Source organism: Ceraceosorus guamensis (assembly GCF_003144195.1).
Source record: "Ceraceosorus guamensis strain MCA 4658 unplaced genomic scaffold IE81scaffold_117, whole genome shotgun sequence".
In the NCBI taxonomy this organism is placed as follows: Eukaryota; Fungi; Basidiomycota; class Exobasidiomycetes; order Ceraceosorales; family Ceraceosoraceae; genus Ceraceosorus; species Ceraceosorus guamensis.
The window spans coordinates 32079-44103 of NW_020290112.1; the positions used below are offsets into that span (position 1 = coordinate 32079).

Consider the following 12025-nt stretch of genomic DNA (forward strand, 5'->3'; position numbering starts at 1 on the left):
ACCATCATCGCTCCAGTCATTGTGGCCGTGCACAGATTTTGAGGAGGCGTTCGGACAACAACATTGCGACATGAGGACGCTAGCGTGCTCCCTCGTTGCTTGCATCTTCTTTGCCCTTCTCGTTCTATCCCAGGCCGGACCGCTCTCATCAGAAAGTGAGTCAAGTCTGACGATGGAGCCAATCCGTGTCCGTAGTCGTGAGTAAATGAGCCGTGTTTTCGACGGAGCAGTGCGCAGCGCCAACGCTGTTTGGTATGAAGCTACCTCATCAGCTCGCGGCGCCCAGGTCTCGACCCAACGCCGTCCACTGTCGCCCAGCAAGGAGGTGCAGGGCGGCTCAAGCAGCCTAGGCTGGCCTTTGAGATTGGAAAGTCTTCGACTCAAAGGCCTCGAGCGCTTTGAGCTTTATAGCGATGCTAGTTCTACCAGAACATCGTTCAGCGACGGAGAGGAGAGCAGCGTCCCAAAATCGACCAAGGGCATTGTCTGGCAGTCGAAAGAGTCTACACCACCGCTAGAAAGGATCGAGTTCGCCAAGGTGCTGCGGGAGCCTGAAATGGACCCTGCATCTAAATGGCCGGCAAGCAAATGGCGCATCAGCAAGCTACAAGGCTACAAACCCGTGCGTTGTTCACGAGCCCTCGCAGCTCCGGAGCGTGCGATAGCTCACACTGACGTTTGCGGCACCAAAGCAGTGAAAGTATCAATGACTCTTTACATGTAGCATTCGAAATTGCGACATTTACGGGTGTACGAAGTGGATCATCTCATCCTTGAACGCGGCAAGTACGGCCTTCAGTTCCCTGCGTCTCATCTCCTCCCTGTACACTATCTCGTCGATGGTGTGGCGTCCATTCATGTACGGTAAAAGTCTGGGACGAAGGGGAACGTGCCGTGGCGATTTCATGCAGTCAACACGGATGAACCGCCGCGCAGTGAGTGATCGTCTGCTGTACACTCACTTTCGGAACCATTCGACGATCCACTCTTCTTGCTGACGATTCAGCATGCTCTCAATCCATTCGTTCTCCTCGGCACTTGCTCTACCAGGCTCAGGTATGATGCTAGGCATAGGATCACTTTCCCACTGTTCGAAGTCCAGGGAGTGTTGGGACTCGCTTTCTTCGCTCTCGAGACTGTCGTTGGCTTCAGAGCCCCTTGGAGAAGAGCGGTCATAATCTTCCTCGTGCCGTGAAGCCCCTTGATCAGGTGCCAAGGAGTCCAACTGCTCTCGTGAAGTCGCCACAGAAGGCTCGACCGTCAAGGATCCGCCAATATTGCGCTCAAGAGCTGGTGAGCCTCGCGTGGAAGATTCTTCTCCAACTAAGCTCAACCTACGAGCTTCGTCACCAGCTCGATTGAGGTATTGGAACGGGACCTGCAAGGGCCCGCCACCCTTTCCGTTTCCGCCTGATTTCTGCATAGACGCACCGGTCTCTTGCGAGCCGGCTGCATCGTCGATCTGAACCTCTTCATCTTGGCCGAAACCCGTGATACGCATGCGAGCGCGACTTGGTGATCGAGACGCTACGCGCGTAGCATTGTCCACGTTGCCCAGACTCGACGAGCTGTTTGGTGTAAAAGCATCCGAGTGAAGATGTTCCTGACGAATGCTGAGCGCTCGACCTCTGGGTGTGTTTGGACGCGACGTGTTTGCAACCGTCTTCATGGCGGGCACAGCGGACGAGCTTGCTTCGCTGCTGACGCTGAGTTGTGTGCGAACATCATCTCCAACCAAGCCGATCGCTCGCGATGGACTTCTAGAGCGGGGAATGCGTCGTCGCTCGAATCTCAGCTCATCAATATAGCGCGCGGAGGCAGTGGAAGATTCCTTGAGAGCTGAGAAACTCGTCAATGGAGAGAGAGAAGTGGTTCGCGAGCTCTCCACTCGGCTTGAGACCGAGCCTGTTCTACCTTTTGGCTGCACTGTGACGTCTTCTCCCATCGGCTGGGTGCTGTTGGCAGGTTCAGGGTCGGCTTGGACCTCATCGCCTCGATGGTAAGCGTTGCCTCTTGCAAGTACCTGTGCCATCCCACTCTGAGCGGGAGCGCCGCCGATTGGAGCCGCCGCCTTCTGAAAGCTGTTGACACCAGCGAGAAACGTCCCATCGGAAGCTTGAGTGGTTTCGCGAGCCCGTTGGAAGCCATTCTGCTGCCGTTTAGCCGCCCTAGCATGGCGCAACGCAGCTCGTCGTCGCGCTGCATCGCGCTTGATCTCCTCTGTCGCCACCAGCCTCAATCTTGCGTGCATCTGCACGATGACATCGTGTCTCAGCAGCCACACGAGAGCGTCGAAAGCGGTCTGACGCTGGTTGCGGCCAAAGTTGACGGCGAATGGCCTCAGAGAGGCTGAAAAAGTGGAAAGAAATGCGGGCAAGGAAGGTTCGTCGGGGAAAGCGCGGTGCCACGACGTCGACAATCGTGGCAGGCTATGTACCGAGAGTGTCGCAAACCAAACATGAGCAGTGGTACAGGTCAAGCACCATGGATCGAAGGGAGCACCGACTCACCTGCGAAGGTAAAAGAGTGGCGAGATGGCGTACATGCTGTGGATGCGTGGCACGTCCACAACTCGCGCATCGCGGTAGTAGATCAAGTGTCTCACCATCGGAAAGACGTCGTCGTACAGATCCCATGCGAGCAAGTCTGCCAGCTCGCCAAAGCTGAGCATCGAAAAGGCTGAGATATTATCAGCGCTCCGATGCCCCTTTTCTTCGAATCCGTGTGCACGGACTTACGTGGGCACCCCTGCAAGGGTAGGCTTGAGGTACGCGGTGAAGCGCTTCGCCCATCCTTCGATACCGTCGCCCCTCATGACAGGCGAGTCGCTCTCATCATCACTGCTCGCTGGAACCCGACCCAGGCCAGCGGATTCTGACAAAAGCAGAGTCTTCCACGGCAGTAACAGTGGGCCTGTGGCCCTGCTGGCTTCGTCCCACGCGTCACCACTTCCGCCCCACCTGCCACCTGCCCCAGCTGCAAGCAGGTGATCGTTAGGATCCAAACAGGTCTCTACTTCGCGAAGGCGGCTAAGCTTAGCCCCATGAGAGCGTAAAAGAGGGGGGAGTTGAAGATGAGCTTCGATGTTGTCATTAACCGAGACGAAGGCATTTTCTCCTCGGGACAATGACGAGTAGAGCGACCTAAGCAGGCGAGCGAGAGATGACGAACGTAGCGCTGAAGAGACGTAGGAGTTGAAGGTGTCACCTGTGGAGTTTCGCAGGGAAGTTGCGGTCAGCATGACGATGCGACTCGCTCCCATGGACGCGCAGTCTCAATTAAGCAGCTGCACGCCGTCTGGATCAGAGCTCGGGCCCGTAGCGAACGCGAATGCGGGAGTCGGAAAGCCCGGATAGATGAAATGCATTTGGGACTCACCACGATCTCTGCATGTCTCTTTCAAGCTCAACAGGTGCTCGCTCTCGCTTGCTACATAGCCGCATCTGACTTGTTCAGCCCAAAGAGCTGCTGTCAATTTGAAGCAAACGGCGTCGTGAAACATTGCCGACCAAGTTGACGTGTCTAGCTGCGGCATATCTGCAGAAGGATCAGGACGATCTAGCACCAGCACAAGGTGGAAGGCAGTGATGCCGCTTCGATGCTGGCCGCTTGAAACCGCGTAAGAGTTGACTTGAGAGCTCAAAGTGGATGCTGCATCTCTTTCTCGCTTCGAATCCGATGGCAGGCACGACTCGCTGCCAAAGTCCTCTGAAGTTTGAGCGTGCTCCTGAGAGGCTACCTCACGAGCGGCGCCTTCCGCCGCCGGCATCTCCTCCTCAGCGCGAGGCGCACGCCCTCGGGCAGGGCTGTGGGGTTGAGGCGGAGGGTGTCCTGCTGGCCTTTGAATCGCATCGTCCGGCACGTCGCCCCAATTTGCGCTCGCGTCAGCACACACAGGATGACCGACAAAGGCGACATCGTCCACAGTGAGCTCGAAACGAGCATGGCAAGCATCTCTATGCGGTGAGAGCAGCGAGGCGAGGAAGACCTCTTGATAGCCCAAGTAAGTAGTGTACGCCCTTGCTTGGCGCTTGGCTCGCTGGACGGCCCGGTCTTCCGCCCGCTCTCGGGAGCTCGCGGCAGAGGCGGGGGCTAAGACGTCTCTCAGCGGTCCCGACGCTCCCCCATGACCACGAGCGCGGGAGCTGGAACGAGCGGGGCCCTGGCGTGGTGACGAGGATGGTGCAGGTATGGCAGACGAAGAGGGCACCCTTCTTCTGGTCCTGCTATCCCTTGCAGAACCACGTGCAGCAGCACCCAGGCCATCGACGCTGGCACTGTCCGAATCGGCATCCACAGCTGACTCTGCTCCAATACCATCATGCGGCTCTTTTGCTCTCTTGTCGACTGTAGAATTCCCAGCGCCTGTGCTTGAGGTTCTCGAGCGCAGAGATGGCAACCACTCTTCCGAGTCGAAGGATATGTCACCATCGCTGTGGCCTTGACTGTCCATCGCTGAGCTGCTGGCACTAGTGTCGCTAGCGCTTCCAGCTTCCTCTCTCATCGCCTTTTCCCTGGCGTCCTCGCGTTGCTGAGCGGAGCGGGAGTCTTTCGAAGATAGTGTGCCTCTCACATCACCTGCGCCGCTTTGCTTACTTCTCTCTTCGCCTCGGCCTGCCCTGCCTCTGGACGTGCTGCTCGATACCTGTTTCCTCTGAGCGGCAGACTGAGCATCTGGGCGCTGCTGGCGATCCAGCAGATCTCCCGACGCTGGACCAGCATCGTCGTTCGTCCTATAGTATCGAACCTGAGAATGACGTTTCGACAGCGACGGGTTTGGCGGCCAGCGAAAGACGAGGTTCGAGCCTCGGCTGGATTCTACTGTAAGAAGGACAGCAAGGACGAGGGAAGGATTGGCGGGGTGCGAAGGGCTAGTGCGCCTCACCATCCTCGAAGCGCTGGCTTGCTTGCACTGCGATGGTCAGTCCAGAAAGCCAGAATCATGACGATGGCCACGTTCTTTCCGCTGGCGGTGATTGTGATGGGTTCGCTGAGAGTCAAGCTGTGCAGTCTCGACTGATCTCAGTCAACAGTTCAAAGTCGGACTTTCAGGGCACACGCGCGCATCAACCGTTGCACCTCTTGCCTTGACTTGGCAGCCTCTTGAATCACGTGTTTTAGCGCTTTTCGTGCCTTTCTCCCGGTTTGGCGTTCACTTGGCTCTTGATTGCATGGCTCTCGATCGACCCTGTCATGATCCTGCGACCGAGCGCAAAGAGATTCTCAAACACCACGCGTCCTACCGCGCTCGCATCACCCCCAAAAGCATGACTGCCGCCACTCAGCACACTTGAACATTCGTGGTTCGCGATCTACAGACTTCAACTTTCCTGTCTCGGGCACTCGCGCAGCATGGGCAATCATCACACAACGCCGCCTCGCGAGCTTCCGAGGAGCAGTCGTTTCCGCCTAGATCAGCGAAGCGCTGGCGGCAGCTGGCCTAGCTGACGTGCCTTGTTGTTCGAAGGCTGCGACTGACATGGACGCTCATCCGCGGCCAGCCACGTCGTAGGACAAGGCCCTGCGCCGACATCATTGCCTGAGCGGCAATCGTGACTCAAGAATGACCCTTTGATTGAAACCTATCGACTTGCGAATTCGCAATGCCTCGAACTCGCCGCCGTTCGCCCAAAGACCGCTTCTGGACGCAAATGTCGATTTGAATGAACCGCGAATGACTATACAACTCACACCTCGGCTCCTCATTGACGTCTTTTGTATTTCCTACCCAGTCAGAGGAAAGGAACACTTGGAGAGCAGGGCAAACAAAGTCGTGTCGCTTGCACAAGCAGCGCCCCATCATCCCACCGCTTACGAATCAATCAAGTGCCTTCCGCGAAAGACAATACATCCCACACTCGTCAGCTTGGCAAAAGGTCTGGATTCTCTAGTCTCGCAAACCTTGATGCTTGCAATGCCTCGACCATTGATCGAGCGGAATCGACTCAAATGCAAGTGCTCCTCACCACACTACTCGACCACTGGACCGCAATCACTTTGAATGTACACTCAAGATTCGAACTAGAGCGCGTCATTGTAGAGGGCCCCTGCTTTTGCATTGCTCATAACGACTTCACCGAGGACGTCGTTTGTACACCAGACACCAATCAGTGAATGTTCACCCCTTGAAGCTGAGCTTTCACTGGCGCTTACACATCCAACACTGATTATCGCCCCTGAAGCTCTGCTTCCACTGGCGCTCAAGTAGACGCAAAGCCACCTCCACGCTCCAATTACGCCATTCGCATCGAGCACGAGTGTTCTTCCTGAGGATCTTCGCTGCTGCGCTCAAGCGATCGGTCAAGATTTGCGCAGAGACGACATGACGTATGCTGCTAGCCCGGCCTCGCGTGGATCTTGCACGTCTCGGCGCAGCTGCAGCTTTCCTACCTGAAGTGCGAACATGTGTGGCAAATCTTCGGGGTGGATTCAAGACTTGCCTGCACTCAAGGCATCGTCAGCGGCGCATCAATTGCGTCATTTATGGTGAACAGCTCAATTAAGTTTGTGCTTCGTCAGATCACATTCACGATTCGAAATTCGTAATCTTGAATTGATATTCACCATCCACAACTCAACACGCGATTGCCTCGGGTGGAGCTGCTTGAAAACGGCAACTTCTCGTTGCCCGCATCACCAAATGCGCTTAATTGCATTTACGCGCGCCGAACCTCAACACCCACCTGCCTGGGCTGCAAAACGACGAGAAGAGGCAGACTTGCGCAGGTGAGCTTCGAAGCTGATGAACCTGCCATCCGCCGGCGCAGACGCGCTGCGCACTCGGCAAATCCTCCTCAATCCCCCAATCGCGCTTAATTGCAAGCGACCAATGATGGCATCGAGTCAAATGGCAGAGTGATGCAGGCATGCAAGGGGTGAGACCATCTACGAAGAGGACCTACAATCAGACACCAAAATTCTGTCTTGAGGCCTCCTTTCCACATCCACTGGCAACCTAAAGACCACCTGCAAACCTGGCCATTTAGGCCCGCTCGACGAAGCGCAAATGCTGCTCCGACAGTCAAATGAGCTGCGCAGAATTCCGTTGGACACGAGGTGCTCATTGATCCATCAATCTCACCTTGCCAGAGCAACTTTCCGCCTGCGTGCCCCTGAGATCGATGTTTGTCTCCGCCCGCAGATCACGATAGAATGACCAGCATCAAGCCGAGTATCCTTTCAAGAAACGCCTTTCTCTCTGCTGCGCTCGAACAACACGCTCGACAGAAACGCTCAGTGGCAATGAGCACTACTACACTTGGCATCAGCCCTCGGAACCCTGTAGAGAAAATGAAGAGTCAAAGTAAAGCAAGTCAACTTCGGCGAAACATCAACAATAATCTCTTCTGCGACGAATGCATCATCAATCCTCTTGCGCGCTGAGCTGGCAGGCACCACTGTGTCGCAGTCCAACGCAGCGTCGCAGCATCGAGCCGAAAGCAGAGCATGGATTCTTCGGCCTTTTTCAGCAGGGGACGACAAGTAGCATCTAAATACAGCAGACCCTTCGAGGCGATCATAAGCTTTGGCTAAGTAGATGCCGTGCGGCATTGTGAGTTTACAAGGTGCCGCCCAATCAAATAGGGATCAGGCATGATCCTTCACTTTGTCGCAGGGACGTGACTTGATTGGAGTCGTGCAGCCAAGGAGCTTACAGCTCTGCGCATGTTGTCCCTCCGATACAGTTCCCGTCATGCGTATTCTTAGGGCGGATGGATCCCTTCAGCCATCCATTGCTCCCCTTCAACTCCACGCGGCCCTTGTGGAGGATTGTCACCCTTTGATGGATCAGCGCTCGGGATCACACTCACGACTGCTCGCGGACCAAAATCGAATGCACTTGATCGATAATGACGCGATCGGAAGGTGGCTCGGCTGCCGTCGAACTGCATTCAGCGTCGCGCAGACGCAGGAACACGTCGGGCAGAGCGATGCTATCGCACGAGCGCGGAGTTGCAAGCGCTTGCTGTCGTCATTCAGCCCATACTTGCCTGCACATCTGAAGAATCGTCAATCGAGAACGCTGCTTGCTGCGAGGCTCCTAGAGCTGTGACTAGCTTGTGTCGCCTTCGGTAGCTCAGGAATGCCATCAACATGTGCAAGGCTTCCAAGGATGACGTCTATATAACATAACAATGCGCGCGGCGACCAGCAGGAGCAAACTCACATTCATGATTCCTCATTGGCCACTCTGGCTGCGCAAGGCTCCAGGTGCAGGGCAAAGGTTGGCGCACAGATTGGACACGACAGATGCCGTTCCAGCAGTATATACAGTCGCAAGTTCGAGCGGGATGTGCCTGATTGGCCGCTTGGAAAGGAGCAAAGTCTTTGAATCGCGCTTTCGGCTCAAGCCATTCCACATCTGCGCGGCCAACAAAGCTGGCCGGCACCTTTCGCTGCGGACAGGCCATCGTCCACGCTGTATAGCAACGGGTGGGGAGAAGGGAACACACACGGGTGGCAAATATGTGGTGATGACATGCGCTCCAGCACCAAGGTGGCGCTAAACACACTCAGCATCGAGCACAACAACACTCACGACTCTTGAGCATGCTCCATCTGTACGCGCTACCTCCATCGGCGGATGCACGGAGTGAAGAAAAGAGCTCGGCTTGGGGGCCATTCACTCTTGGTGCGTGCATGCTTGCCGCTTCATCGCGCATTAAGATTAAGAAGCCCTCAAGCATCATGCACACAGCGAGTGATCGGCAGGGGAGCGATCATGAATCGTGATTCCTACCAATCAAATGAGACCATCAGACGCCAAACGGGATCAAAGTGGCTCGGAATGTGGGACGCTGCCACGCAACCATCTCGACGCTGTACGTGCTGAATGCGGTCACGAGTATGACCAGCCGCGGGATCAGCTACGCAGTTGCGGGTCGCATATGGTTCGAGGCAGCAGAGGGCGCAGATACAAAGTCAAAGCCCTCGCAGCCCAAGAGCCGCGTTCATTGGTGTTTGGAATGAAGAACGCGGCAGCAGTGTGAAGCGCCCACAACCATTTAAGTGCCACCGAGGCGCAATCTCTCACACAGGCCTCTTCCATCTCCGTGATACGCATCAACTCGAGCTCGCTCCAGCCAGCCAGCGATGCTACTGACGATGACCGTGGAAAGCCTTCGTCATGAAAGTCGTGAGTGGTCTTTGCCTCGAGGCCGCTTTGAGAGCAAACGAAGCTTTAACCTCTTGTTGCGTTTGAAATAAAGGAGAGCTTGAGCGTCGCGTTGCGTCAACCCTTGCGGCTGCCCCTCCTCCGTAAACCAAATCTCTCGTGCACTTCGCCTCCCTCCTACTTCCTCCTTCTCGACACTTGTCTGTTCAGAAACTCCTCTTCATCCACCGTCCTCACCGAATTCCATCCCTGAACCAACTCACCTCACGCGCATCGCTCGTCAGCAATCGTGGCTGCGCATCATCCGCAGTGTCAATACGATCCTTCTGCTCCGGGCGCGTCAAACGATGAGCACGCGCTCGGGTCCAAGTCCTACCGGTCGCTCGGAGCGCAGCGACTCAGTGTCGAGCTCGAAGGAGAAGCCCAAGCTGGGCCGCTTTCGCGCTGCACTTGGTCACCGCGATGCAAGTGTCGACAGCAAGCTCAAAGCCTCGAGCTCCAAGCCCAAAAAGCGCATTCTTCCGCGCTTCAATCTGCCTGAAAGCACGCTCTGTTCTGGTCACATGTGCGCCGACGTCACAGCATCGTTGGCCCTGCAAACAGACCTCGCAACGATTCGTCAAAGACGCATGCAAGCGCGTTTGAAGAACGGAGATGCAACGTCGGAGAGCAGCAATGAGGTCTTGCAGCCTCCGCCAGCGCCGCGAGGTGCTAATGCTTTGAGCGCGGAGCAGTCGAGTCCGAGCAGCCAAGCAAAGAGGAAGGATTCGAAGGTTCGAGATTTGACGCTTGCATCCATGCCCACCGCTTCTCACAGGCCGCACGCGACGCATGGCCACATCGGCAACAAAACTCAGGAGGAAGTCATGAGTCCGCCCTGGGGCTGCATCGGCTTGCCCAGCTTGCCTGAAGCTGGCGAAGAGACGCCAAGAGTGCCATCTCAGGGACACTCACTCGAGGTCCAGCAGCCACAGGCACCAAAGCCACTCGAAGTGCTGCCATCTTCCTGGAGTCCTCTGCTGAACGCCTTCCCGATCGATACACCCAGTCGCCGGGCATCCTTGGCCTCTGATGTACCGGCGAAGTATTGCAGTAACCTTAGCCGTCAAAGCATGTGGGATCAAGAGTCGGCTTTGGACCCGGATGCAGACCTCGACAGGCTGATCAGCACCTACCGTCATATGTCCAGCAGACTCACGGCTGGAAGCAACGCTGAGGTATGGCATTCGCATGCTGAGACCGCCGCGCCGCAAGAAGCGCATCTCACCACGCCAGAGCCAGCGTCTTGCCCTGCGCCTAGACAAGCTCGACGGCTGGCTCGATCTCCCTCCCTCAACACCTTGCATGCCTGCGAATCCAGTAGAGCCCAAGCCAAGACCAAGCAACGAGGAACAAACTGTGAAGCAGTTCCAGAGGAAACAAATGTTGAAGCTCCTGGCGATGATTCGAGCGACGCTCTCTCCAAGTCGGACGCACGAGCAGTCGACACATTTGCCGAAGCTCTGCATCGTGCTCAACGTGACGCCTGCCACGGGTCGCACACTGAGGACGACAAATTGGCTGCTCGTGGTTGGGGAGGTCAACATCTGCGTGGCAAAACTCGCGGCGACTGGATTGGGTCACTGCTTGAGCGCAAAGAGCTCGACGCAGATGTTTCAGCCAGTCCCTCGTCGTCCAGCAATCCAGTCCGATGCAGGATCGCTACGTTGTCAGACTCGAGCGCAACTGCCACTGCCACTGCAGCGCCGGTCAGGTCGGCGGCAACACGCGAGCCAGGGCACTTTGGCAAACACCAACATGGCCAGTCTCTGCGAGACTCGGCGGAAGTCTTCGTCGGAAAAGGCGCACGATTGGAACAAGGACGCGGATCCAAGGATCGTATGATGGCCCTCTTTGATGAAATTGAAAGAGCAGACGGCCAGCTAGACCCGCGCAAACGCTTAGTCTCTCATCGCGCTTCCAGGACAGCTCATGACTCCTGCTGCATCCCTCGCATCGCCACGACCTTGTCATGCATCCCGTGCTCCAGTCAGCCGTCAAGCCCAGTCTCGGAAAGTTCCGCCAGCCTCTTCTCCCGCGATACTGCGTACTACTCGCGCGACACGAGGCCATCCTCGACGAGCACGCAGACTAGCCAACCAAGCATCTCTTCAGCCGGCACGCCTGATACACCGCCGACCTTGAAAGATGCTCGATTTTTTGGAGCAGCTCACGGTACTACGGTCGATTCGCGACCTTGCGACACAGCTCCTAGCAGCACCGGCGTATCTGCATGGCCAGCCGCCTTTCCTCAATGCAATGCTGATCAAGATCCGTACGAGTGTGATCACGGTCGCGCGGCAGGCATCCTGCATCCCAACGTTTTTACCAATCTGGGCAGCGCGTCTTTCGACCATCTCTTTGTCGAGCCACCTCGTCCGGCGCCACCGCCGCCGCCTCTATCTGCCCTGCGGCCCGCACGCCATCGGCCCCTTCCCAAACTCGGAAGTGGAGAGCAGAGTGGATTTTTCACGCCCGCTATCGGTCCGCGCCAAAGCTCAGCAAATTCAAATTCTAACATGAAGCAATAGTGCCACCCCAGCCCAGAATCGCCCGCGAAAGGCTTCCGCGAACTCAAGACTTGCGCGACAGTGCAAGCCCGTGCTTGTATGTTCGTTCCATCGATCCGGGGCGAGCGGCTCAAGCTCATATGAACACCCTTTGAACACCCGTACTGATCAGAGTCAGCGCGCGAAAGTACTAATACGTCTGCCATTTGTATGCATCCACTCTTTTGCTCAAAAGCCCTGGTCCCGCACCTGTTGTAAATGCTTTTTGTCGGGGTGCTGAGCCTGCGATGATTGAAATCCAGTTCACCATCGAAAATTGTACTGTACACACAACGCTCTTTGCTCATACAATGTGGATGTA

General features: G+C 56.3%; 2 protein-coding genes across 2 annotated transcripts; one reads left to right on the forward strand and one right to left on the reverse strand.

The window, feature by feature from the left end:
* Positions 1-681: 681 nt before the first annotated feature.
* On the reverse strand, positions 682-4995 carry IE81DRAFT_326548 (hypothetical protein). The gene is made up of 5 exons (XM_025514855.1): positions 3379-4995; positions 2739-3207; positions 2511-2663; positions 963-2429; positions 682-872 (listed from the first exon to the last, which is right to left on the reverse strand). Exons 1-5 carry the CDS (start codon positions 4886-4888, stop codon positions 743-745), a joined length of 3729 nt encoding a protein of 1242 aa, XP_025366606.1. The 5' UTR covers positions 4889-4995; the 3' UTR covers positions 682-742.
* Positions 4996-9226: 4231 nt separating this feature from the next.
* IE81DRAFT_26385 (hypothetical protein) lies at positions 9227-11818 on the forward strand. The gene has a single exon (XM_025511401.1). It carries the CDS (start codon positions 9463-9465, stop codon positions 11683-11685), a length of 2223 nt encoding a protein of 740 aa, XP_025366607.1. The 5' UTR covers positions 9227-9462; the 3' UTR covers positions 11686-11818.
* Positions 11819-12025: the final 207 nt, after the last annotated feature.

What these genes read in the sequence shown, in the direction of transcription:
- IE81DRAFT_26385 (XM_025511401.1), top strand. Translation starts at nt 9,463, where the DNA reads ATGAGCACGCGCTCGGGTCCAAGTCCTACCGGTCGCTCGGAGCGCAGC.
- IE81DRAFT_326548 (XM_025514855.1), bottom strand. Translation starts at nt 4,888, where the DNA reads ATGGTGAGGCGCACTAGCCCTTCGCACCCCGCCAATCCTTCCCTCGTC. An exon ending in AGAGACATGCAGAGATCGTG is followed by an intron (nt 3,208 to 3,378) that starts GTGAGTCCCAAA and finishes GAAACTCCACAG; the next exon opens with GTGACACCTTCAACTCCTAC. An exon ending in ATCGTCGAATGGTTCCGAAA is followed by an intron (nt 873 to 962) that starts GTGAGTGTACAG and finishes CCTTCGTCCCAG; the next exon opens with ACTTTTACCGTACATGAATG.